This window comes from Haliotis rufescens, unplaced genomic scaffold (genome assembly GCF_023055435.1).
Source record: "Haliotis rufescens isolate VD_foot unplaced genomic scaffold, xgHalRufe1.0.p SCAF_22, whole genome shotgun sequence".
NCBI lineage: Eukaryota > Metazoa > Mollusca > Gastropoda > Lepetellida > Haliotidae > Haliotis > Haliotis rufescens.
This window is the reverse complement of record NW_025963913.1, coordinates 9,511,751-9,536,462: the sequence shown is the minus strand read 5'-3', so window position 1 is coordinate 9,536,462 and position 24,712 is coordinate 9,511,751. Positions and strand designations below refer to the sequence as shown.

The window sequence follows — 24,712 nt, the reverse complement described above, 5'->3', positions numbered from 1 at the left end:
TTAATTGTAAAATGACAAATAAAACATCCTTCGATTGAGAAGATCGTCAACTTTTGCCAAGGCATATTTATAAATGCAATGTAAACTTTGTTGATATTGAAATAGCAATAAGTTATTCAGAGGTCGTCTTTTAGGACGTCTGCTAGCATCATCACACTGGTTGTTTATTTTTGTATATCGTAAATATTCAACCAAAACGCTTGAAATTAGGATTAGTGAATATTTATAAGTCATTAATTGTTTCCTGCAAATTTTATAACATGACACGTCAGATGAACCCGAATGTTTGTATTTCTGCAACCAACATGATGACCTCGAAAATTAAGTTATTTTTCTTTTTAACGTTTAGATAATAAATTTACTGATGGTTCATAATTAACCATTGCGCTGTTATTTGCCGATAAAAAACCCCGAATTTTTACTCAATTAAAATTAAGATATCGGAGATATGATTATTGAAATCAATTTGCACAAATGTTACAATATTAAAAGTTTCCTAGCATGAAATGCAAACCACCTTCAATAACGCAATTCAGTTAGGTTCAAGAAAATTTACAAATTTTGTGTTCACTTTGGTCTTAACCTTGGTATGATTGAAAACATCAGGATATTTTTATATAGGACTGTGTAGTTTTCTATCAGGAATAAATGTGCAAAATATTTCTTCAATTGGCCCTGGTTTAATGAGGCGCCAACTGTTTGAAATCACCCACCCTCTTTAGAGCGCCTTATGCTAAAATCAATCCAGCAGGCAGGGGTAAGAAGTGTGAAAATGATTCAGCAGGCTTAAGGTTAATTTTCTGATTCACGGTTTGGAGGATGGTTTTTCCCCCATGCTAAATTCTTTTCCCAAGACACTGTTGAATGTAGGAACAACCTGTCGGCACGCAAGGCCCCAGATGTCGTCACTAAAGCAGTGGAAACAGATGTCACAAGAGGGTTATGTCATTGGACCCTTCGGGACACCACCATACAGCATGTATAGAGTCCGTCCTCTAGGTGTCACTGACGGGAAATATTCAAAAAAGAAGAGACTTATTCTGGACCTATCAGCACCTCATGTCAGCCCCTTCCTTACTTACCTAGTACGGCGCAGCCACCAGTTTCCAATTCCATACCCGCAGGGTACACCTATCCTTCAATTCCATAATAATCCGCTCCCTCTACACCTCTCTACCTGCAGGGTATCCCTATTCTCGCAGGCCGGCACGGCCCTGGTCTGGAGCAGCCACCAGTTTCTAATTCCATACCCACAGGGTACACCTAGCCTATCCTTCAATTTATATAATCTGCTCCCTCTACACCTCTCTACCCGCAGGGTATCCCTATTCTCACAGGCCGGCATGGCCCTACAACCATTTCCGTCAGCAGGACATTCTGTGTGCCATCGAGCAGCCCCCCAAAATTCCTTACTTATCTGGTCGGGCGCAGCCACCAGTTTCCAATTCCATACCCGCAGGGTACACCTTTCTTTAAATTTTGCTTGTCGTGTGATCACCCCGAAAGATCTTTTGTGTGTTCTACCTTACAGACTTATCAACCAGAGTAGTCAAACTGATCATCATATTCAGCTGTCTCAAGACCGTCGAATCGACTTGCGCATGTGGAACCTTTCCTGTCACAGTGGAATGGCATATCAGTATTTCATGACGTAGAAGTGACATCCGCCTCATACTTGAACCTATATACTGACCCAGCTGCAACGGTTGGCCATGGTGGATTCTTCAATGGGGCCTGGTTTGCAGAGAAATGGCCATCAGATGTTACAAAATTCCTGGAGCACAAATCTTCTATGGCATTCATGGAGCTGTATCCCATTGTGGTTGCTGCTAAACTTTGGGGACATTTGTGGACACATTTGTGGACTCAGAGACGAGTGCTATTTCATTGCGACAACCAGGCCACTGTGTTTTATTATTAAGAAAGGTCGATCAAAATACAGGAAGATTATGTCTTTGATGAGAACACTGACTTGGACGGCAGCTAGAAATAATTTTGTTCTGTAAGCTCAACATGTGCCTGGAGTACACAAACGAACTTGCTGATTCTCTTTCTCCATTCCACATGGAGAAATTCCGCAGACTGGTACCGTAGGCAGATGTTCTTCCGCAACAGTGTCCACCCAGCTCAGACATCATGTGGAGTTGAACAGTTACCTCAGTACCCTGTGGTCAGCAGCTATCAGTCAGGGTACTAAATCTGCATACTCTACAGGCCCTTTGTTTTGGAGTGCCAAAACTGAAACATGACACAGTGAAAACTTACCTGGCCGTCATCAAGTTCATGTACCTCCAAGCTGGTATCAAGGCCCTTTTTGACGATGTATCTTCAGGAGCTGTACACAGACTACAGACCTATTAAGAGGTTACAAGAAAATGCAATCAACATCTACAAAGAAGCACTTGCCTATTACTTACAGTGTTTTATGTAAACAAGTGGCTCAATTAGGAGCAGGCGTGTGTGGATATTTCAACGATCTGGCTATGCAATGTATGTGCATAACTGCCTATTTTCGATTTCTCCGTTGTGGAGAATTTACTTGTGCCTCGTCGTTTGATCCAGATATACATCTAACAGTGAGCGATGTGCAATTTGAACAGACACAACATAAGTGCATCCTAACCTTAAAAGGTTCCAAACATATCCGTCCAGAAAGGGTATGCAACTAGCGTTGTTAGCTACATCTAAGACTGTGTGTCCTTACATGACCCTTATGACATGGCTTCAAGTTAGGAAGTTGAACGGAGCAAGACCCAGTGATCCTCTTTCGTGGAATCAACTCTAGAGCTATTACTAGAACTGTCTTCTTGTCCTGGCTGAACATTGCTGTCACCAGGGCAGGCTTAGAATCCAGTGCTTATTCTGGACATTCATTCCCTATTAGTGCAGCAACTACAGCTGCTAGTTCCAGTGTGGAAGATCATTTGATTTAAACATTGGGCAGGTGGAATTCAGACTGTTTCACCAGATACATCAGAACACCAGAAGAGACATTAAGGAAAGCCCAACGAGCATGATGCTATGAGTGACCCTTTCTTTCACTAGAGGCTTGACCAACGTGTGTGTTGTGACTTACATTATTCTGCTTCTAATGCCTCAACCCACATGACTGAACTGTTATTCCTATCGGTGAAACTAACACTCATCAGTGCTTCCTGACACTGTTCAATCTTGTTCTGTGACATTACCTGGATAATATAACTCATTGGATTAAGTTTTGAATTCTCATATGTATTATATTTAACAATATTGTCTTATATCACTCATTTTATACTTTCTTATCACTTTGGGGGCTCTCGGTTTTTACCTCGTTTTGGGCTTTGCAAGTCAATCATTCTGTAAACTATCATTATATGGCTTGCGGCCCCCAAAGTATTTTCATTTTCACTCATACCCGCAGGGTATCACCCTTTCTACTGATTTTCATTTCACTCATACCCGCAGGGTATCACCCTTTCTACTGATTTTCATTTCACTCTTACCTGCAGGGTATCACCCTTTCTACTGACCTGCACGGTCTCTAAATTACATACTTACCCGCAGGGTAAGTTACCTTTCCAACACCGAGTCAGCCCCCGAATCTTATGCCATGTCTTGTATATAATAAACATTTGATCGTACTCAATTGTTTTTGTTGTCACTGCACAAAAACAATTTTTGATAATGGAACAGCAAAAAATTGCCAAATTCTTTGCCAGTGCATGATCAAATGAAGAGTTTACAGTAGACACTACGTCGTCGTCTGTTTGCATGCCTCAGAAACTGAAGTTAGAAAGTACGATATCAAACCCTACCAAAGAAATGTGAAGCATGGTATTCTGAAGAACTGGCCACCTTAAAGTACGAATCTTGGCTTGAGTGTGACAGGGAAAAGGATGTAATATTTTGCTGTTTTTGTCGAAAATTTGGTAGGCTAGTCAGCAAAGATAGCAAAAGAAATCATGAAGAGCTTGAAGCACCTTTAATAAATAAAGAACATATTGTTGCACTTCGTTCTAAGTTTGCATCAGATAATCCTGGTTTATAATGTCAATAACAACACGACAACAGATAAAAGAACAACATTTATTAAATTTTTGGCATATGGGGATTCTTGGTATATACATATATACATGACACATAAAAATAGTACATGGAAGTCTTAACTTCAGCCCAGTCTCTAAATAGGAGTCATGCACTCCATACTGTTTGAGCGTATTGAGACTTGGCTGAGCATACGAACATGGACGGTGAAGAAATATACCCGATTGCCGGGCTGTACCTCTGCCAAGTAGGAGTCGCGCACCCCTAGACTTGCTCCCGAGTGCCAGGAGTACCTGGCAGAGTAGACGAATGATGAAAAACAAAAAAGAGACGAAGGTTAAATTACTTGCAGGGGGAATAGTATCCGCCTGAATTACCCTCTGATAGAGTGGATAGATTGCCATATTGTTATTATGATAATTGTGGAACTGAATTGATGAGAATCCCCCTATCTGTTCTGGATTACTTAATTGCTTCCAAGCTCCAGGATTGCTCTTGAGATATGACAGAATATAAATGAGAAGGTAGTGATGAGTCAATGCTATAACAATTGGTCTATGAATCTATGTAGTGATTGCAGCTTATATCTACAGAAATATACCTAGGTGGTGGTGAGGGAGGTGGTGGGTTCAGTCAAGATCCGACCATTACAAAGTGTGCTTGAATGAACCATGATGTTGTGAGCTGGACAAAGGAATTGCTGACAGCTGACTGTGCATGCGCTATGGCATGATTAAGTTTGGGCGTGTGAGAGAAACGGAATACGATTGTGAATTACTCAAGTTTTCATGCTGACTTAACTACAAATAAACACCCATTGGAGTATATTACCTGATAACTAAAAGTCACATATGCATAGCACAGGTTAGCCTGTTGAATTTAATATTCATAATGGACAAAGTTTTCATAGAAAATTATCAAATAGTATGGTGCATGTAATGAATAACATTCGATGACATAACCCTTGCTATTGCCATTATAAACTCAACTCAATACCTAAGTAATAAGAAATCCCCAACAGAGTGGGAATGATAAATTTAAATGAGAAAGAGAATGAACATTTGTCGAAACTTTTTAAAACTGCCTAACACCTTGCACACAGGGAAATGCCATTCACTGAGGTTGAAGAACTTATTTTGCTTCAAAGTGTCAATTTTGATGTTGATTTACTTTAAAACTATGTGAGTGACAAACAAGCAGAGAAGTTTATTGATTTCATTGCTAAAGATTTGACAAATGATGTTGTGGATGATGTCAAAAAGTCTGGATGTTTCAGTGTTCTTTGTGATGGAAGTACAGATTCTTCAGTGATAGAAGGAGAGATGATTTATCTGAGATATATTGAACAAACTGATATGAAACCTGTCACAAGATACCTTTGGGTTAGATCTGTTGAAAAGGCAGATGCTAATGATATTTATGCTGCAATTAATGAAGCTGTCACTGAAATTGGTGATTTTGCAGAATAGAATGATAGTCTTGTAGCCTTCACATCTGACGGAGCCCCAGTGAGGATGGGTAAAAAGGGTGGAGTAGCAGCCAAACTAAAACAAGATCTGCCCCATGTTGCTTGTGTTGTACATGGACTTGAACTTGTTATTAAGGACTCATGCAAAAATAGTTCTCTACATGTTACATTTGACAACACTCTGCAGAACATTTATAAGCTCTACCACTATTCTCCTTTAAATCTGAATGGACTGTTCGAGACTGGACATGCTCTTTGCATTGATGTGAAAACACCAGTGAACATAATGGGCACAAGATGGGCTAACCACAGATCTAGGGTAATCAAAGTTGTACATTTCACATAATTGGAAGGCAATTATTACACATTGCTGTCAAGTCAGCATTACCAGCAAATCAGGTGATTCTTCATCAAAGGCAAAGAACATTCTTGATAATTTGAAGTCACTGGAATTTCTCATTTACATGTGGTTGATGAAGATTGTGCTGTGCTTGGTGATTGCTTCCAGGACAACACCACCACAGTTGACATGATACCAGTGAGAATGAATGCAGCATGCCTCAAGCTTTCTGAGACAGACACTGAAGCCATGGCGTACAAATTTGTCACTGAAGAGCTAGCTGATGGAATGTACAAAGGTATAAAGTTGCAGACAAAGAGGGGCAGGAGCAGTAACTCTAGTTCTACCACGTCCAGTGTTACAAAGACTGTAGTTGCAGAAGTGCAGTCTATTGCAGCCAAAACAGCTGCAGCCCTCTATGCCAAAATACATGAATTTGAAGGAAACAGAGGTCTGATGGAAGCTTTTTATATCTTTTCCCCAGTGAACTGGTCAGATGATAGGGCATCCTTTGCTACATATGGTACCAGTGAGGTCACTGAAATAACCACACATTTTTCTGGTCTTCTTCAGAGGAAGGGCAAACATAAAGATGCATGCATTGATCTCCTTTTGGAGGGATCAACTTTGCTTAAAGGGAATAAAGATCTCACCTTTGTAGACCTGTGGTCCAGAATGATGAGAAATGAGAAGCTGCAGCAATCTAGTAGATATGTCAATCTTCTTGCTCTTGTAAGGATTTCCTTGGTGTTGGCTGTGTCTTCAGCTGATTGTGAGAGGGTGTTTTCTGTGATTGGGAGGGTTAAAACCAATTGGAGAGCAAGGTGAAAATACTGTCCAATTGATGACTGTGGCTCAGTGCAGAGTTCCCTTAAAGGACTATGACCCAAAGGCAGCCATTGCCCTACGGCATACAGGGCGGAATAGGGCCAGGAGATGGACCACACCCTATGGACCCAGAACAGCTTCATCTTGAGTAAACATTATGACAGTCATTTGACATGTATTTGAATTATTATTAATGATTAAAACAGTTAAGAAGCCAATATATTTCCTGGCACACCTAAAAATGTGATGGCACACTTAATTTTGCATAACTGTGCCCATTTAATTTCAATCCCTGTAATGATAGTTATAAGTTGACTTATACAGTTCCAGATTCATAGAAATACCCTTGTTAATGTTTCAGTGAGTATTTATATGACCCTGCATACGTCAACCACAGTATTTTCTGGTCCCATCTGCATCTGTTTCTGTAAAGTTTTCTTCCTTTTAGCAGCTTCTTTCAACTCTGCTTTTGGCAGAGATTTCTTATGTAAATGGAATGGTTTAGTTGCTTTTGATTATATAAAGTAGCAAGCATGCCCAAATCCATTTCGATGCATTTTGTGTGAGATTTAAGTGAGCACCAAAAGTATGGTCTAATACTAATTACCTATGGGAGCTTATAGTTGAACAGTTTTGAATGGGACCATATTCATGTGGGTTCATGTTTGTGCATTTGTTGAGTGGGAACCAGGGAAGATTAAATGGTTTGTTCTGGGCAGAGCTCTTCACTCCTCTTCCTCATGATCCAGTCACGACAACATGGCAGTCGTATAGGACAGAATGGGGTCCACGAAGTCGATGTCCCTCCTCTTTCTCACTCTCAACTCATGGACTTCCTCAACATCCACGCCTGGGGTCAGCATATTCCAGGGGTTTCCAACATCATAGCAGACTCCCTGTCCCAACACGACAGACCATCACCGACCATGTAGTCTCTTCACCCAAACATTGTTCCATTGAATTTGCCAACTTTATCGGGCCCCAGAAGTAGACGTCTTTGCCACCTGCTTCAACGCTCAGCTATCCCGATTTGTGTCACCCATCCCCGATCCTGCTTGGGATCACATTGCATTGGCAAAATCGTGGGAAGGTCTCAATGCCTAAGCCTTTCCGTCGACAAGGATCCTTCCACAGGTCCTGCAGGAGGTAGCTGCCACCGGTCACCTGTCTCTGACTATGGTCGCGCTTATTGGCCAATGCGCAGTTGGTTTCCCACTTTGCTGAGGCTCGCCAACAAACATTTTAATCGTCTTCGCTACGAGACAACCTACTTTTTCAGCCTCACTCTCAGTGGCTCCATCCATCCCTTGTAATGCTCCATCTCTGCATTTTGCACATCTGCACAAGTCCTTTATCACCAAAGGCTACTCATCATTCTAACAACGCGTGTGATCTGACGTTGATTAATGAATAATTTGCATACTTGTATATGCAAGGGGCCGACGTATGGTTCTCAGTAGGAAGTGACAACTTGGAGATGATGGTTTGCGGTATATACAGTTTTACTTATACATGCAGATATATACATACAAAAGACACTATGTGCCAGGTCAGCACATAGTGTTAGTGCTTGTTGTCTTGGTGCCCTGGAGCACCCAGCCTAACCCTAGCTAGGCTAAGGGTAAGACCTTTCTTCTTTTTCCCCCCCTTCTTTTCAATATATAAATAATCTCTCTGGACCAAGGCTTATATAACCGAGGTCACCTGACATTGAGTAAGTAATAAATATAAATGTAAACAGTAATTCATCAGTGACATACTTGCACATCTCGTTCAGGATGGCAGACGGTCGATGTACACAAAAAATGGGGATTAACAATTAGGATTAGCATCTTATAAATAACAGCAATTAAGTGTTTCAAGGCATATAGATGTCATTGCTCCAGGGTAATGAGCCTTTGCAATTAAATGTTCTTCAGACAATGGGTGTCGTAAATCAGTCGCTATGACAATTCATCTCCCTTGCGCCTTTATGATCACAAGTGGACAGCCATTGAGACCTTTTGTCATGCCCGTGAAATTTCAACTCCTACCTCGGCAGATTGCTGAATATTAACCTCACCCGAGTTCGACCTAGAACCTGAAGAGATCCACATTAGCTCTGTTAGCAAATGTTTCCTACATTAGCTCATCCGCTCATATAAACTGGCAGACCAATCCTCTCATTTTCAACCCCTTTCGTGGGACCTGAATGTTCTTTTACAACAGGGATCACGGGTGGCACAGTCACCTAAGGCACCGCGATTCGCTGTGCGGAGTTGCGTCCCTTGGGCACGCCAGAAATCTATGATTGTGGGTTCGAATCACGGTTCACCCCGATTATGTTTCTAGTTTTGTCAGCACCATACCTGTGCTCGTGGGTTTCGCCGAAGTGGTAAACGTCTGAGACCTGCATCACCTCTGGCTTTCCTCCCACATTAAGCTGACACGCCGCGATATAACTGGAATACTGTTGAAAGCAGCGTTAAATCCAACTCACTCACTCACTCACTCTTTTACAACATCTGGTTTCCTGCAATAATGAGCCACTGGCAGGGAAGGACTTTGAGACCGTCACACTGAAAACTGTTTTCCTGTTGGCTCTGGCTACTGCAGCTCGCTTTAGCGAAATTCATGCTTTGGATGTTCCAGTTTGAGAGATCGGGAAATGGTTGTGCGTTCCTCGGCCTTTGTTGGGTTTTTTTATGGCAAAAAATCAACTTACCAGCCAACCTGCTTTCAATGATCCGTGCCCAGTTCTAGCACATCGACTATCTGGATGCGTCTTGCCTCCTCAGAAGCTCTCGAAAAAGACTTTTCATCCAGCTGTCGACTGCATCTACCTTGGAAAATTCCCGTACTTTAATCTCTTTTTGGAGGCGCTCCATCATCCTATGAGCATTTACTTTCATTTGGCTGCCTCCACCTACTATTTCCAATCCTCACAAGACTTGCGCGGTTCTACCTGGACTTTAGACAGTAACTGCACTCTTTCCGCTATCATGGAAGGGTGCTTCTGGAAGTCCAATACAGTTTTCGCCTCTAACTACCTTTGCGACATTTCAGTCACTGACGTCCAAGGGCTCCACAAATTCGGTCTGTTGGTGTTGGCGCGACAACTATCTTGCCCAAGTTCACGCAGATAAACTGGTATACAAGTTATACAAGTAATCCTTACATGTTTTATGTTTGTATATACAGAATAAATCATTGAACATTTCCTTTGGTGTAATGTGTTTTTTTATGTTTTTTGGTGTTTTCCCAGATGGAGTCCCTTTCGGAGGGTGGATTAGCTTGTCTGAATAGACTTCTTGGTCTTCATACACAAAGTCACCATTAGGTGCAGCCGTTAAAAAAAATGAGAACGGTGTCCTGAACCTTTATTCCTCTCACCTCTGCCTTGGGTATTTGTGATGTAGGGTTTGGTTTGATGGTCCTTGATATGGAATATTGTCGATCGTTCCTCTTTTCGCCTTGGTTTGCTTCATGCACTCGAATGTGTTTGATATCCTTGACGAAGTTTTAAAAGAGTTACCAAACCTGGCGCACTCTATTGTCTGTTGGAGATAGTGTTGTGTTTTGTTTGAAGAATTGGTGCCTGTACAGGATCGATTTTAAGTCGTCAACCTTTTCGCTTATGCGTTTACACCTACGAGGTTGTCCTATAAAGAATGATGACACGAAAACAAAAGTTTGCCATGTATTCCCGACTTCATGCTGGTTCATTTGAGTAATCTATCAGGGTGGGTAACACTGGTTGATCATGTTTTTTTCCACCTCACGAGTTCCTGTCTTTTAGGTTGTAGTCAATATGGGTTAGGGCCCACCATTTAACCATGGGATAAAATGCAAAGTGAGAGACAGATAAGTTTGAAAATTTGGAAAATTTAGTATGAATTGTATATTTTTATACTTATCCTATATCTCACACGATACGCCCTCCCAACCATCCCCGCATCCGAATTCCTAAAGCCTGAAAGCTCTGCAGAGGAGAATGAGTTGTCAGAGGTATACACATGGTCAGCTCGAGCAAGCTCCTGGACCTAACCATGGAGATCTAGGGTGTGTTCAGGTAAAAGTTTTTGTTTTAGAAGCTGGAAACATGGTTCAAGTACGTTTCCACATAGGATCGAAAAAGAAGAATATATGCAAACTGTGAGATAGGAAAAGTATATAAATATAAAATTTATACTAATATTTCCAATTGTGTTTAGCTCGAGAGAATTATTGTTTTCAGGGAAGTGAAATGGATAGAGGATGAAGTTAAAAAGGAAAACTATGACAGAAAGGACACATGTACAACAGATACAGATATGAAGACCAATGTGGATACATTGAACTTGTCTGTATTAAGCCAGAAATGTACCACAAGAACTCAAATCCAACCAACTGTGCGGCAAAATTCTGCAAATGCTCCCCAACAATTGCAACCACCATCAGTATCAACGTCTCAGATGCTGAAGAAACAATTGCAGGTTCCACCCCCAAGCCAAGTCATATTGCAGAATAGGATGGCTGATTTTGAGGATGAAGATTCTTATGCTTCGGACAATGGGAATCCAGACTCACCTAAAGTTGGGGACAGGTACTCAAATATTTACCTCACCTGGTCTGGTACTTTATACACAAAATTATTATTAAATGGCAACACCACAGATACAATCAAATCTTCATTCAGCATGTATGTATAGTTAAAATATCTTCTCAATATGTGTATCCTGGAGCATAGAATAAGATTGAGACCTCAGGTAGGTAAGAACATCTTTTCTCTTTGGAGGATCTCCAAATCTACATTGACCATGCATAAGCCTACAAAATATCAAATGAAACTGTTTTGTGCGTACACATATGACAGTGGCAAGAAAAGATAATCCTAAATCCTTGCAAGTGGCATTTCCCCCAAAATATCATCAAACAAATAGCAATCCCTGTCTTCGGAATTACAATCCATGCATCAAACATTGGGATGTGACTGTAAATCACAATAATATAACAACCCCAAGCAAAACTAGCTCCCCTCTGACTATAAATATCCCGAGTGTTGTGAGAGGCCTTTTAAAAACCGTACATAAACAAGAACACCCAAAGAGCGTCAAACTTCATATGAACTTGAATGACAAACCTTGGATACCACAAATGGCTCCATATCTAGATATAAGTCAGACTTGTCAACCTTCCCGAATTTTGCGGGAGACTCTCACCATTTGATGAAATCTCTCGCATGATAGTCTATTTCTCCCGCAAAATAGAATTCTTTATTATTTTAAAAATTTGCCTCTATTGTCCTGTGAGTAAAGACAAAGAACGGAAAGTTTACCTCCCGATCTGTTCGGTAGGCTCCCGGACTAGCAACCCTTGTCACAGCCACCAGCAGGAGGACCCTTTGTCTGGTAATTAACTGGGCCTAGATTTCCGAAACGATTGTAGCCCTAAAATTATTGTAAATTTATCGTAAGGAAATCGTAGGCTATCGTAGCATATTTTCGAAACTATCGTAGCCCTAAGATATCTTAAGATTGGCGTAAATCTAAGATAGCCCCATACCTGTCGTAAGTTTATTTTATCTTCATCCAAGATGGCGGCATACTTTTCCATAGATATTTTACCAAACAATTAGTATGCTTTACATTCAAACATTGACATTTCATTTTGTAAAACTGAGTGATTCAAATTGACACTCTCGAAAACACTCAGAACGCATCAAGGATTTCACGTAAAAAATGTTCTTAATCGCGACAGCGATCCACATAACTGTGGAGTCGATAGCTTACAATATATTTCTATCAGAGTCCATGCTGAAGTAGTGTGAAACAACATACCTTTTCGATAATTTGGGAAGGATAAAAACGGAAGGAGTCGGCAGGCTACAGTTATGACCGTGACCTTATTGATAGCTCAGAGGGAGCTAAACTTAGTTCAAACTCTAGTTGAGAGTGGTTTCCCTTTGTATTCGCCCGGGACACCTTGCTCAATGTTACAATTTTCATAAAGCGCAGAGTTCCGCTGTTATATTTTCTGGATCGCATTTGTGTCGATGCTTTAGTTTTTATTTTCGCATTTTATAAAATTATATCAATCTACATATGTAAAAAAAACCATGAAGGTTTCGGATAAGTTTTTACATCCAAAACGTATGGGACGGGTGGTTTTAATAATTGAATTTTGACTATACAGTGTAGTATTTATTGACTTAAATACATGTGATCAAATATTTGTATACAATATCTAATATTTTTCTTGCAAAAGTAATTGTAAATTGTTTCGTTTTAAATTCAATACCTATGTTATCTATATCCTCTTGAAAGACAAATATTTGATAAAAAGTGATTAAAAACTGTCTGTTGAACAATTGCATTCTTTAAAAACAGGTGATTAACAGCATATAGATGTATTCTATTAAATATAACAATTTACTGAAATTTTGACAGCAAAAGTTAAGCACAGATTTTCGTATCGACAAATCAAATAAAAAATGGGTTCCCATGCTCGTTCTGGTTCTCGTCAAAATGTAGCATAGTTTGCACATTGTCCAAAATTCACTTTCCAATATATGTTCACAGAAAAAAAGCTTACTGAATGAAATTTACTGATCAATATAAAATACACATTTTCAACACAATAATCTTTGCATTAAAAAAACCGGTTTTAAAATATTTTGGTCTTTTTAATATTTAAGTCTACATCTTCCCGTTTCATGTTTTAAAAAAATATAGATATACTTGAGACCATTCAGACAATAAAATCATTGTAACGTATAGGGTCAACGGACAAATACTAGTAAATGATCCTCAGCAATTCTGTCAGACAAGCCAAACATCATTGAACTACGTTCTGGGATAGATTTGACACATTACAAAGTATTTCGCTCCTCAGCCAGATTTAAATGAAATCAGACAAACCAGTTTATTAGCACTATTTAATTTAAAAGGATAGAAAATGACTACATTATATGTATGTTCACTTTAATTTGTGGCGTGTTCCATGAGACAACATAACTTGACAATTCCTAAATTATCTCTCTTTGCGAACGAAAATTAGTGTCACTTTTAAATTTTGAAAATAGTTATGGATCTAGATAGATAAAAAAATAATTTCATCATCTAAATACTAATAGCTTGATATTGTATTTAAGTCCTTGGTTAATTCGTGAAATATATTGGATACATAAGTAACAAAACAAACTTAACAAGCTTAGATTGTCATAAAAACTTGCTTGTGGGTGCGCTGCTTCCTGAACAATTTTTGTTTTGAGTGTTTCCATGTATAATGTAAACTTGACTTTTGACATAAACATAAAAATATACAGTATACATCACTTAACATCAGACTTGAACACGCATGTTAAATGCTGAACGCATATGCAGTTCGATCAAAGGTCTCCTCATTGTCATTTAGAATAATGTCCCTTACTTGCGTCCTTGACTTTGTACGCGATGTGTTTATATCATACAGTTCTGCGCGTTCACGAGAGGACCATTTGAAGGGAAAATAGTGAAGTATGTTTTCGCACATTATTTCAATTCTAATAGCTAAAGTGTGGTAACACTACACTTATTGATTGTAACATTTATTGGTTTTGAAAAATGCTGTTGCATGGCACACGAATGCTTTTTGTGTTCGGTTAGTCATGGCATCTTTTATCATAAGAACAAAATGTCTACATGTAGGATTGTACAGAATTTCACTCAATTATGTGCATGTTAAACAATGTGACCTGACAATGTGATCATGAATTCCCTGTCACTTATATATGTTATTGTTATTGTCAGCAGCTGGGAAATCCAGTGACGTCATTTGGAAACACCCCGCTTTTTCAATCTCTAACACAAATGAGTTCTCTGTCAGAGTTACAATAGGTATCATAACTCTGAATGATCTGCGACAGGTTTACGATAGTTTTATGATAGTTTCAAAAATCTATCTTATCTTAACCTTAAGATATCTTATCTTTGAACGTAAGTTGTTAAGATTTATCTTAGCTAAGATGGTTTCGAAAATCTCGGCCCTGGTGATTAAATCCATATGGTGAACGATTTAACAAGGTAAACTGTAAAGAAAACTCGGATAGTCCTAACCGGTGTCTGAAGGGTTGAACTTTAAATGAATAATCAGCCGACCACTTATCATTTCCTGAACTGTTATCTTATCTTCATGTTCTTACCGTGTTTATTCCTCCCTAATTTAAGAACGTAGATACAAATGGCCGGCCCAGTTTATTTATTTGTTATCAGATTTGTCAGAAACTTGTAAAAACATCAATATACCTCATCAAAGTTACATCATTAAACTCTCTGAAATGAAAACAAGATATGACCTGCAAATGCCGTCTTCAGAAACAACACTATGTCATGTGTGATTGGTTGATTTTGTAGTTGAAATAACAATGAGTTACACAATCAGACTTCCTCATTGCTAGAGTTTCAAAGTCAAAGTTTTAAGTGAAACTTATAAATATCATTTTGACATTGTGACTCGTGTGCACAGATATATCAACACACAGAACTGTATCAAATTTCGCGAGAATGTATCATGTGATCATTTTACACGATTTGATTTGGTACTAGTTTGCTAGCATTCCAGATCGGCAATCTAATTTGTATACAACAGTACGTGTCAACCAATGAGATTAATACACGTGAAGGTCAGAAAGGTCAACATCGACATAATTTTCAATATTTATTGTTGATTCTCCATATTAAGTAGAACATGAAGTCATAAATGTTTTTATTAAATTAAGGATGGAAGTTGTATTTGTTGACGTTCATCAGCTGATGAAGACAGTGACTCACGTGAGCAAATTCCATGATGTTTTGCTCACGTGAGGCATTGTCTTCATCAGCTGATGAATGTCAACAATTACAACTTCAGTCCTTGTATTGACAGATACATAAATCATAACAAAACAATCCATTAAACATCAAATTTTGATTTTATAAAGCTTAACTATATCAATGCGGAGAGTTTTGACGTCCCTTGGTTTTAGAAACGGCAGAAAATGGTGGCTTCGGCAATGTCATGCACTTGAAATAAATCTTGCACCCACTAAAGTTAAAGTTTGATTGAAATCCCGATCCGGCTGATGCTTAGATTGGATTGATATTAACATTCTGTGAACTTTGGGTGTGTGTTTGAGTCAAACAACGGCTGCTGAGGTGGCGCGGTTGGATTTCCCGAAGCAAAACAGGACAGTGTGGAGCTCGGTGATTTCTTTTGTTAAGTCGAGTATTCTCTGTTGTAGTTTTGAATGGACGCTTCATTTTGGTGACCCGACATATAGATGATCTGTCTGGCTTCAAAGTCTGTATCAGTCATAGCCTGAATCGGTGTCGCTCTCAGACAGTTTTCCGGTAGACAACTACACAAAAAGATACCTTTCAAACTAGTTTTCCCTAATGATTTTTAATGTTATTTTTAGACATTGAGGAATTCCCCTAAAGATGTTATGTATGTCTCCGCTCGATTGACAACGTAATTACGTGACATACTGACGTTAATCGGGAAATGAACGACAGTCAGCTTGGCAGTTTTCACGTAGGTGAAGTCACCCGCTACTGTCAATATGCTGCTTTGTAACCCACAAGTGGGAAAGCGCACAAATGCATGTTAACAATAAAGCAACAACCAAGGCAAAGATCAGTGACCTGCTTCGTCACAAGTTTGTAGTACTAAAGTCAAACAAACAAGAACACAAAAGACAGCATGGTGTTACTTTTTTGTAAGATGAAAGTTGTATGACATCAAGTAGTAAATATCACAAGGTTAAAGGTTATTACGTAAAAGGCGACTAACGGGATCGGGTGGTCAGGCTCGCTGACTTGGTTGATGCATGTCATCGATCCCAATTGCGTGGATCGATGCTCATGATATCAATCACTGTATTGTCTGGTCCAGGCTCAGTTATTTACAGACTGCCGTCATATAGGTTGAATATTGCTGAGTGCGGCGTTAAACAACAAACCAAACCAAACCAACAACTTATCTTCTGGTTTTACGCTAGCAGAAAAACTAAGGGAGACAACATTTAAGGGTGATAACTCTGGATGACACCAGTTCTGTCATCCCAGGGATATGAAAGTACTGGAGGGGGGGTTCACCATAGTAAAAATACTGGTTTTCATTTTTATGACAGTGAAATATGACTTATAATGAAAATAAGACTTATATTCTTTTCATATAACCGCATTTGTCACACTCATGTATGTAATAAACCTAACTGCATTTAGGATGTTAGAAAGATCATGAAACTCATGTAGTGTGTTCTCTGGTCTAATGCTGTGCAAAAGATGTTTTTACATCCTGACATATAAGATATGTCAAGATGGTAAAAGCAAGACCATGTCATGATAAGATGGAAAATCTGTTTGGTGTATTTTTAGGAAAATGTTACATTAAAGAGATGGACTTTCCATCTACTGTATATAAAATATACTGAACAACAAAAGTTCCTGTGACATTGAATAAGATTTAATGCAAAGTTATGTTTTTTACCAAATCTGAAACAATTTCGGTTTGCAACAGATAAAAGACTCCTGTAAGTCAGAAAATGCGTGATTTCATAAGAAACATGAACATGCCAAAATGTCAATTTACAAATCAATAGCGTGTGTGTCCACCTCTGGTTGCGATGCAAGCAACACATCTTCGTCTCACGGAATGGATCAGGAATCGCACAAAGTCCTGTGGGATATCTGTCCATATCTGCTGGAGCATGTTTCGAAGTTCCTGGAGTGTCTGTGGAACACATGGTTGACGTCAAAGGCGCCAATCCATCTCATCCCACATGTGAGCGAATGGTGAGAGATCAGGGGAGCGAGCCGGCCAGGGGATGACATTCACGTTATTTTGTTGAAGAGAATCCTGAACAAGTCGAGCAATATGAGGCTGGGCATTGTCATGTTGAAAGATAATGCCTGGGCCATGACAACGCAAAAACGGTAGAACAAGAGAGCTGATGATCTCATCGCGGTAGCGCTGTCCATTGAGATTTCCCTCTACCACTATCAAACGGGTCCCCTGTCTTGCTGTAAACCCACCCCATACCATTATGCTGCCGCCCCCGAACCGATCTTCTTACATGGCACAATTAATGATTGACGTTCACCTCGATGTCGGTACACTCAAATCCGTCCATCGCTGTGGCTGAGGTGAAAACGAGACTCGTCAGTGAATAGAACTTGTCCCCCCCACTGCATGGCCACCCAGCGTAGACGCTGTCTGCACCACTGTAGACATGCTACACAGTGGTTTCCTGTCAAAATGGGACATCTGGTGGGTTTTCTGGCGACAATCCCTGCACATCTGAGGCGGCGACGTACGGTTTGTGAAGATATTCGTCGAAGGCCAGGGATGCTTGTTGCAGTCACTGTTGCTGGCTGGAATCGATTTCGTAGGTGTGTTGTTCAAATCCAGTTGCCTTGTTGATTATTGGTTACGCCTGGCCTGCCACTCCAAGGATGGTTTCTGATTGCATTCGTCTGTTTCCAACGTTGCCATACACACCAAATGGTGTTTCTGTGGATGTTAAATTGTCTTGCAGCATCACATTGACTCGATCCTGCTTCAAACATACCAATGGCTCGCAGACGCTCATTTTCGGACAGGCGTGGCATTTCGTAATGTTGAATAATTGCATAATTTTGTTGTTTTTCTGAGTGGTTGTTGTCAGCACGATGGTAAACAATGTATATGGAATCCTGTTAACGCACATGTTTTTATATCCATTCTTGGGTAGTGAAATGCATTGGGCTTACATAAAAGTAAGTTTTTGCATATAATGCATGCCTTTCTGTAGCAGTTGCGTTTTTGTGACTTGATTCCATACATGTACTACAATATTGAAAGCCAAACTTTACTTGTTTGAAAAATACACCAAAATAATGGTGTCACAGGAACTTTTGTTGTTGAGTATATATAGAGGATATTTCATGTGTCGACTGAAATATCCTGTTTCTCTCATCGAGTGAAGGGGACAAAGGAGATAGCCACGAGTGAAAATATATCCTTTCCCCAGTCACTCGACACATGTAATATCCTATTTATCATATACTTTTTGTGTAGTTGTCTACCGGAAATTTTATTTTTATCATTACAAATGTAAAACCTTGAAACGTAAATTCCTCCTTACACACAGGGATGTTTCACCACCATATGTAATTGTCACTTGGAAAGTAGTTCCTTGTTTGCAAAATCTTAAAAAAATATAAACTAGGGTGAAGGGATAAAGGGAGATAATTTGCGAGGAGGTTAGTCTTATTAGTGTAACGTTGTTATCTATCACACGTGCACTAATTCAACAGATTTTGTTTGTTAGATGAAAAGAGATTGTTCATTTGTTTTCTTGAGAGCACATGCTTCTCTGCAGAGGAAGTAGTTGTTATTTTAAAAATGCACCAATATTCAAAATATGTCGACCCGTGAAGATCCGGGGTAGAATAGGTCTTCAGCAACCCATGCTTGCCATAAAAGGCGACTAAAGGGATTGGGTGGTCTGGCTTGCTGACTTGGTTGATGCATGTCATTGTGTCCCAATGATGTGGATCGATGCTCATGATGTCAATCACTGGATATTCTGGTCCAGGTTTGATTATTTACAGACCGCCATCATATAGCTGGAATACTGCTGCGTTGAACAACGAACAAACAAGCAAAACAAACTCAAAATATGTCAGTGGTGTATTGGTCAGTGGTGTATTGGTCAGTGGGATAATGTCACACTTATGACAAATGTTACACCATTGACGATTAAAATATTATGTAACTGAAAAGATAGTCCAATTATAGTTTTATACACATTTGATTCATTTCAAATATGATCAAGTCCTTAAAGCTCTGCACGCTAACGTCGAACCCATTCGACAGAGGTGTCAATCCCCGTGCATCTGATGTTGAACCCATTCGACAGGCGAATAGCATAACAACACCCCAAAATAAAACTCGCCATATCTATTTACCGAGAAGGCTTTGCGTAACATTTAAATTACGTATGACATGCATAAATGCTCAGCTTGCTCAATATCAAAACGTTCAGTCATTTATTTACCTCAAAAAGAAAATATCGCGAGTTTAAAAAGTTTCGGCCAAACTTCTCGGCACACAACTACCAGAAACGGCCATTGTTGACTTTTGGCACTTCACGTTGAGCGGCATGCAGTCCGATATTTTCTTTATAATTTCATCATTTTTCCTATTCGATCTTAATTTTTTGTTTGCTGACGAAAGGAAAACACACATGTTCCTTTATTTCTAAAAATTAGCAACTTTCGGTGTAACTAATTGTAAACAAAAACAATCTGAATCGTAACATCATCGATTGGATGGAACTTGTACGATCATGGCAACGGCGGTAAACAAACATCTTCACATGCATAGTTATCCCGTTAGACTATTACAATCATTTTGTTACATCTAACTTAATTTTCTAGAATTATTGACACGTATGTATAAATCTTTGTAGAAAGAATTTCATTTTTAAAGAGTTTGCAAATGATTTCGTTTGATAAACTTTCCGACACATTGACAAGCCGACAAACGTCAGTGATACGTTTGGGCGTGGCCTAACTCGCGATTTGTTGAGTTGAACAAAGTCAACACACACTGCGAAAAATGACAAATATTGAATGAAACGCAAAATCTGAACTGATATACATTCTAGGTAAACCATTCAATAGCAAAATAATGCATTTTACGAGAAATAATCAAAATTTTAGCTATCATTTCTGAAACCGGAAGCACGTACCGCATGTGACACATGGAAGCAAAATATGCAAAAGTTGGTAAGCTATCATAAAGAAATTCCGAAATAGATTCAAATTGAAAAGAAAATACATAATTTACTATTTATTGATATGGAGAGCAGTCTTCACTCCTATTTGTTTCATATTTCTTCGTGATTGTCGCCATCAAATGTGTAAGTCTAAATCCGAAACCGTAATGGATTTCACGCTCGATGATTTTAATTTTAAAATATTTTCTAAAAACGAATGCAACGGAGAGCGATACAACGTATTGATATGCCATAATAATAACATAATATTGTTATTGGTCTAACATTACAAAAAGAACAATTTAAATATTAAAGATGTTGTTGAAAACTTTCTGAGAACCTCCCGTCCTCTGAACCGATAACATTTTGGTACACAACGAGGTAGTGTAAATATATATAGATTCTAGGCTCCCATTTATATATATATGTGATTTTGTACCCAAAACAAATTAAATTGTACCCAAAATACTTTGTGCATTTGTACCTAAGAAAATAAGACAATAATCTATAATTATATTTATGTTTTCATGTAGATGAACAGAACACATAATAAAATATTTCATCAAGTTCCAGATATGATTATGACTGTGATCCTTGAAATTGATTGTTTAGTTTTGAGAGAAAATTGACGTCTTGTCACAGAAGGAGAGGCCAGTTATTTTGGTTAAAGTAAGAATGAATTGTTTTGATAGGAAAGTGATATTATGTTAAGTTTAAGACACCAAATTAATGTATATCTTTGAAATAATTCTAGGTAGATCTACAAAATCACATACCCATTTGGGTAACAAATTACTAGAAATTTTGGGTACAAAAGTCACCACTGTACATTTCAACTGATTTTCGTGAATCAATGGGATAAAAAAAATTCCTATGAATGATTCCTTTTCTCATTTTTTTAAGACAAGAATTTGTTTTACATAACAAAACAGGCAGATCTACACGGATCACATTTAGTCCTAAAAAGGTGAAAAATATGGACACCTCAGAAATGAGGGCTTATAAGGTTATAATTCTACCTAACTAGTCACATGGTTTGACTTAGATCTAGGTCTATCTAAGAAAAGTCCTTATGAAAATCTTTTTTAATTTTTTTTATGACACTGACATTTCTGGCACTTAGACAAAGAGTATTCAAGGAAAGACAGATATGTTTTTGAATGAAAATATGACTTTCCTTTATAATTCTTTTTTCATGATGACGGGGGAACTTTTATACACACCAGCTGAGGAAGTTGTGATACTGTGATTGCATACAAAGAAAAAACAGGTTGGAAGCAGTACCTGTATGTATAAAATAGACCACATAAGGTGAACAAAAGTAATGGATTGGCTGACTGGAAAAAATACATCTGGCAAGGGTAAACATGTACACAGGCATGTTTCTTTTCATTCCAACCAGAAGACTGAGATAGCATTTTCTAAGAAACCTATGGCAAACTTACCAGCTCATGTGCCACCATGGTTCTTGTGATTAAACAAACAAAAATGTCATGTACTGTTACAAGTACTGTTACTGTAATTAAATTAAATTAATTCCTATTAGATTATATTTCAGAATTGTTTTATTTGGAAACAAACCACATAATGCACAAGATTAATGTCCATATGAGTTTAGTATGTATATGTTAAGGATCTGATTTATTCATTATTCATGGAATACTAAAATTAAAATGATGACATCAGAGAGTTACTTATTCACATAGTTGATTTTCAGAGTGCAAGATAATAATTGTTGTATAAATATGTTTAAACTAAAGATAATAATTGAAGTTTGATCAGTTACACTGTGCTGATGCAAAGACTAATATTTACTGTCCCCACACACCATCATTGTGGGAAAAATAACTATTAAATATAACTTAAAATTTTAAAACCTGTAAACAGCTGTAAATAATTAAACAATTACAAATCTATCATCAATGCGCAATCATGGTGGTCTTCATATTTTTGGAATAAATTTAGAAATCCTTCGTGAAACTGTTCTAAAATCATGCTAGAATCTATGAATGTATTCCCGAAAGGAAAACTATCCTAAATGTAATGTGGAACTAACACCGAAAATATGTACGTAGCATTTTATTGCTTATATATACCCTATCATATTCGGCAACGCGGGGATGTAATTTTGAAACACGTTTTGTCAAGCCCATTTTCGCGCACCTGTTGTTGAGGGTGATCTTGCTGATCGACGATATCCATAGACGTATTGCGTGGGATACACTTGTTGTAGTGAAACTTATCAGCATGTACATCGCCGAAATATGAATCATGTCCCATTTATATTCACAACATTGAATGGTGATTCTTAAATATCAACAGAAGTTCAAATAAAAGATACCGAGAAACTTGCATGTGGCATGTTGATTTATCGTCTACCGTTTCCGGGTCACGGGAGCATGCAAGGTCAAACGGATTAACTAATACGCGAATTATATCGTCAAAGTCACATTTTTATTTCATGTTAGTGGTGATTACTGATACTGTGTATCGACTTATATTTTTGCTGTATGTGATAGGCGAACTATTTCAAAATTTACTGTTATTGTTTTGTTTCGAAAGCTTATCAGCAGACTACCCCTGTCTGTGACATCACATCCGGTGACCTTTGCACTTATTGAAATAGTGCTGTCAGAATTCACGATCTTTATTTTCATTTTTCTCTCGTCATATTTATTGGAATATGACGAATAAAACATTCTTCGATTGAGAAGATCGTCAACTTTCGCCAAGTTATATTTATAAAGGCAATGTAAACTTTGTTGATATTAAAATAGCAATAAGTTATGCGGAGGTCGGGCGAAGCGCGCCATGTTTGATTTTAGGACGTCTGCTAGCATCATGACACGGGTTGTTTATTTTTGTATATCGTAAATATTCAACCAAAACGCTTGAAATTAGGATTAGTGAATATTTATAAGTCATTAATTGTTTCCTGCAAATTTTATAACATGACACGTCAGATTTACCCGAATATTCATATTTCTGCAACCGACATCATGACCTCGAAAATTAAGTTATTTTTCTGTTTAACGTTTAGATAATAAATTCACTGAAATGGTTCATAATTTACCATCGCGCTGATATGTGCCGATTATAAAACCCGAATTTTTACTCAATTAAAATTAAGATATCGGAGATATGATTATTGAAATCAATTTGCAAAAATGTTACGATATTAAAAGGTTCCTAGCATGAAATGCAAACCACCTTCAATAACGCAATTCAGGTAAGTTCAAGAAAATTTACAAATTTTGTGTTCGCTTTGGTCTTAACTTTGGTATAATTGAAAACACCAGGATATTTTTACATAGAATTGTGTAGTTTTCTATCAGGAATAAATGTGCAAAATATTTCTTCAATTGGCCATTGTTTAATGAGGCACCGACTGTTTGAAATCACCCACCCTCTTTAGAGCGCCTTATGCTAAAATTAATCCAGCAGGCAGGGGTAAGAAGTGTGAAAATAATTCAGCAGGCTAAAGGTTAAAGGAAAAAGAAGAAAATTAAACATTCAGCAATTTTGTAACTTACGTTGATTGCTTTTGTTACACCATTGGCACAATTCATGTCCCCAGTGACACTTTAGCGACATTTCTTAATGTGGTACTTCTAATTAAACAAATCGATGTATTTATTGTCATGGTATAGCTTTTACAAACTGATGTTAGTTCTTCAATAAAAACATCATAAACATATATGCAAAAGAGAATTTAGGATTACCACACAACACTACTGTTATACCAATGACTTAATTTTTTATGCCGCTAATATTATGAAATATCTGACATACCCTTTTAGGAAATGTTAAAGGTAAATGTGATTTAAAAATGTGTTTTTTATGTATCACAGAAAATGGATCCATATTATATTTTGTAAGAACAACAGTAAAACACCATGAAACATATCTTAAGTTAGAGTTACATCGATGACAATTTGACGTCCATTTGTTTTACATTTACATTAATTCCATTGTTATGATAATTTAGGAATTTAGTCTTATGGCAATATCATTCCAGGTTTATTAACAAATGTATCACTTTTTTTTAGAACTACCTGCAACCATACATCTGTTAAATGCAGAGATGTGGGGTAAAGACAAGTGTCATTGGTGGAACACAAACATAAAAATAACATTTTGATACTTCAATTTGCATTTGAAATCCAAGTTTCGTTGCATAAAAATTACACTAAAATATGTTATGTGATTTGTAATTAAGGAGATTGTATGTTATAAGAAGTGAAAATGTCAGTGACATGTATTTCTTGTTATTTAAGTAACGGTTCTCTTCTGTGGGTCAACGCTGATATAG

At 38.0% G+C, this 24,712-nt stretch overlaps 1 protein-coding gene across 3 annotated transcripts in view; it reads left to right on the top strand.

Annotated features, from left to right (window-relative positions):
- Positions 1-24,712, top strand: part of LOC124114452 (ankyrin repeat domain-containing protein 26-like) — a 792,436-nt gene that overhangs the window by 377,183 nt on the left and 390,541 nt on the right. For 2 of the 3 annotated variants that reach the window (XM_046475020.2, XM_046475019.2), the window contains exon 16: positions 10,876-11,223. The exons of the other annotated variant lie outside the window; for it this stretch is intronic. In XM_046475020.2, coding sequence (XP_046330976.2) covers positions 10,876-11,223 — 348 coding nt within the window. The remainder of the gene's footprint in view (positions 1-10,875; positions 11,224-24,712) is intronic. 3 annotated transcript variants of the gene reach the window in all.